Source organism: Apium graveolens, unplaced genomic scaffold, assembly GCF_009905375.1.
Source record: "Apium graveolens cultivar Ventura unplaced genomic scaffold, ASM990537v1 ctg6275, whole genome shotgun sequence".
Taxonomy (NCBI): Eukaryota; Viridiplantae; Streptophyta; class Magnoliopsida; order Apiales; family Apiaceae; genus Apium; species Apium graveolens.
Genome location: NW_027419340.1, coordinates 15767 through 19572, shown reverse-complemented (window position 1 = coordinate 19572; position 3806 = coordinate 15767). Strand labels below are relative to the sequence as shown.

The following is a 3806-nucleotide window of genomic DNA, read 5'->3' as shown; positions in this document are numbered from 1 at the left end:
AATAAGCTATACTGGAGAGGAGACCTATTAAGTAGTGCAGGAACTATGGAAGTAGGGTGAGGTTTATTTGTGAAGGGAAATGTGAGTGGAAGATATATGCCTCAAAGCCATAGAGGACAGACACCTACTAGATCAAGGTGTATAATCCTAAACACACATGCACACAGACTTTTCACCAGAAACAGATAAATTCAAGATGGATAGCTAACTATTATGAGGATGATATCAGAATGAATCCCACATGGCCCTTAGCCTCATTCCTACAGAAGGTGGTAAATGATTGGAACTTTCATGTTTCCATTTTTGCAATAGGCAGGGCAAAGAAGAAGGCATTAGAGAAAATTAATGGGAACCATTGATCAGTATGGGAAGTTATGGGAGTATGGTAATGAGCTGCTGAAAGTCATGCCTGATAGCACTATCAAATTGATGACTGAAGAACATGAGGTGAGTGATGGTAGAAAGAGATTTAAGAGATTTTACATTTGTCTTGGGCCATTAAAAAGGGGATTTAGGGCTGGATGTAGGCCTCTCCTGGATTTGGATGGTTGTCACTAGTAAGGGCCATATGGGGGCCAATTACTAGCTGCTATAGGTACAGATGCCAATGATGGCATGTACCCCCTAGCTTGGGCCATAGTAGAAGCTGAAAATTCTGACAGTTGGAACTGGTTTTTGATGAATGTTAAAGAAGATTTGAATATAGAAAATGATGAAGATGGGCATTCATATCAGATAAGCAGAAGGTAATTGCTTTAATCTTGTCTCAACTATACAGTACCATAGTCTCATTAATTGTGCACCTTCTAATACTATTTTTGCAGGGTCTGATTGATGCACTTGAAGCTGTTTTCCCCAATGTTGAGCACAGATTTTGTGTGATGTATCTCTATAGAAATATGTGGAAAGACCATAAAGGAATTGGAGTTAGAATGTTGTTGTGGTTGGCAGCTAGGGCCACCACTGACTATACTTTCAATAAACACATGGAGGAGCTAAAGAAGGTATATATAATCTATATTGTCTTTACTATCTGCCTTATCTATAACACATCTGATATGTTGTTGACATGGGCAGCTGTCAAAAAAATGCTATGACTGGTTAGCTGAGAAACCAAGAAGCCAATGGAGTAGGAGTGCTTTCAGAGCAATGCAAGAGTGACATTTTTGTCAACACCCACTGTGAAGTCTTCAACAGTAGCATCACAAAGTATAGGGATCTTCCTATAATATCAATGTTGAAAGCAATTCACAAAGATGTGATGAGGAGGATACAACAAAGGAGGGACAAAATGCAAAATAGCTATGCTCTGAACCCCATATATCCTAATGCCATGAGGAGGCTGAATAAGTAAGTACTTTTATCCTAATTACAGTGTTCTCTGTGTGTGTTTTTAAGTGACTTATATGCAAAATAACTATTTATATGTAGGGCAATTGACCAAAGCAAAGGATGCCATGTTTTATGGAGTGGTGGTGCAAGATACTTGGTCACCATGACAGGTGGAGGTTATGAGATGGTCGTTGACTTGGAGGCACATAAATGTGCTTGCAAGAAATGGGAATTATCAGGTATCCCATGCTATCATGCTTGTGCATGCATAGCATGGAGTAAAAAAGGTTATGAACCATTTATTCATCAATGTTTTACTAAAGACCTCTTCTTGGAATGCTACAAATATATTGTTGAGCCTATCTGTGGTGAAGAGAAATGGACAGAGACCCCATATCCTAAACCTCTTCCACCAGAGGTCAAGCCTCAAACAGGTAGGCCTAAAAGAAAAGGAGCAAGAAAAATGATGTGGTTGGTGTTGATGCAACTAGGTTGAAAAGGCAAAATACAACTGTTAAGTGCACCTATTGCACTGAGTATGGACATAATACAAGAACCTGTCCAGCAAAGGTAAATACCAAACCTTTTTGTCAATAATTTGGTAAACACACACATGTAGTGCTAATGACTGTTTATCCGTGTGTGTTAGACTTCAGACATTACAAATGGATGTGAAAAGACAGTTAAGAATGAAGAAGTACATCCCCAAGAAGAAGGCACCAGAGGCACCCACAACTGGACAAACTGATATTCCTCCTGTCAGAATCCTATTCCTCATGAAGTTAGAAATGTGACTCAGACTGACATATCAGTTCATGAGGTGCAAGGAAGAAGGACATCACCAAGAAAGATAGTGAGAGTAAGGCAGAAGTACACCCCAAAGAAGAAGGCACCTGAAACATCTGAGTAGTTAATTCTTGTTATGTATTAAAATTACAAATGATTGGAGTTTATAAATTCTTTGAAGATCATATTTTGAAATGGTGTTCTTGTGTTGTACTTGCATCGGTTGTCTAGAGAATGTCATTTTGTCCTAATGCTCATTAGGGACAGATTAACTTTATCGGAGGTTGTTTTTATTATCTATCGTATACTTATTAAACTAGTGATTGTGGTTTTTTATATATGACTGGAGATTGGTTTATATTCAATTGTCCTTATTGATAGGAATTGTGTTTTCCTGTTCACAAGTTTAGAGAATGGTTTTTTTTTCCATTTTGCTGATCGATCAGCTAACCATAGAGATAATTTTTTTGTAAAAAGCGCAGGATGGGCCCTGCTCTCTTTTCATAAAAATTCTTGCTGCAATTACATGAAGGAGGGAGTTTGTTAAGGTATAAAATACTTTAACATTGCTAATGAATTTAAAAAGAATTGAAATCAATAGTAATTGTGATATCCACACATGCTGTAGACATTCCTTGGTTGATTGCAAGTACTAGAATCCTATAACAATGGTCATTTTTCCTTGTTTGTTTTAAACATTCATGTCATTTCAAAAATTTCTGCCGAACCACATTCCTCAACAGTTTCATCTCAACTCCCCACCTTATTTGGCACCTCCACTTCTACCTTATTTGGGTGGATATCAATTTTATTATAAAATTTATTATATTCTTTTTAACTTTGCTTATTTAATATATTATTTTTATGATTTACATAACTTAGATGAGGATGTAGTTAATAATATAATTTTATTAAAAAATTTAATATCAATTTTACAAAATTCTATAAGAATTACCTAAATTTAATATAAGATATTTTAAAAAAATAAGTATATACAATACTACTCCCTCCGTCCCCCTGTATTCTTTACTTACTTTTGCCTCATGCTTGACATGCACTTTAAGGCTACTATAAAATATAGTTCTATAATTTTTTTTTAGAATTTTCTTTTTCTGTATAAAAGTTTAAACATTATATTTTTATTTAAAAGAAAAAAATATTTAAAATTATTTAGGGAACCATATTTTACGGTAGCCTTAAAATGCGTATCGATCCCCCGTCCCCCAATGTAAACAACCCACCGGGACGGAGGGAGTATAACATAATAATACTATGAAGTAGAAAAATTTAATATCATTAAAAAAAAGTATTAATTTTATCATTCAGAAATTTTTTATATTAATTTAACAAACAATATTACTAGTTCAATATTCAGATTAATCACCCGTTCAAAATTATAATCGTTCAGAAATTATTATTCAGATTTAAATTTAACAAATAAGAATGAAGAAATTTAGCTTGAGCTTCCGTCGAATTCTTGCTTAAAAAATAATTCAGCTTGCCGTTAAGTTCAGAAGCTTGTGAAGGGGGCTATGTACCTAGATAACAGGGGAGAGCACGGTTCGGTTCGGCTCGGTCTTTTAATAAAATCGGAACCGAAACCGAAGATCATCGGTTTTAAAAATTGGAAACCGCAACCGAATCACCGGTTTCGGTTTCGGTTTCAAAAGTCCCGGTTCGGTTCTAAT

At 35.4% G+C, this 3806-nt stretch overlaps 1 protein-coding gene across 1 annotated transcript; it reads left to right on the top strand.

Annotated features, from left to right (window-relative positions):
- Nucleotides 1-345: 345 nt before the first annotated feature.
- On the top strand, nucleotides 346-1828 carry LOC141703146 (uncharacterized). The gene is made up of 4 exons (XM_074506740.1): nucleotides 346-447; nucleotides 825-1004; nucleotides 1106-1350; nucleotides 1432-1828. The coding sequence occupies exons 1-4, from the start codon at nucleotides 346-348 to the stop codon at nucleotides 1826-1828; spliced, it is 924 nt and encodes a 307-aa protein (XP_074362841.1).
- Nucleotides 1829-3806: the final 1978 nt, after the last annotated feature.

Coding starts and splice junctions, on each gene's coding strand:
- LOC141703146 (XM_074506740.1), top strand. CDS start 346: ATGGGAACCATTGATCAGTATGGGAAGTTATGGGAGTATGGTAATGAG. Junction 1,005..1,105: donor ACATGGAGGAGCTAAAGAAG/GTATATATAATC, acceptor ATGACTGGTTAG/CTGAGAAACCAAGAAGCCAA. Junction 1,351..1,431: donor GCCATGAGGAGGCTGAATAA/GTAAGTACTTTT, acceptor ATTTATATGTAG/GGCAATTGACCAAAGCAAAG.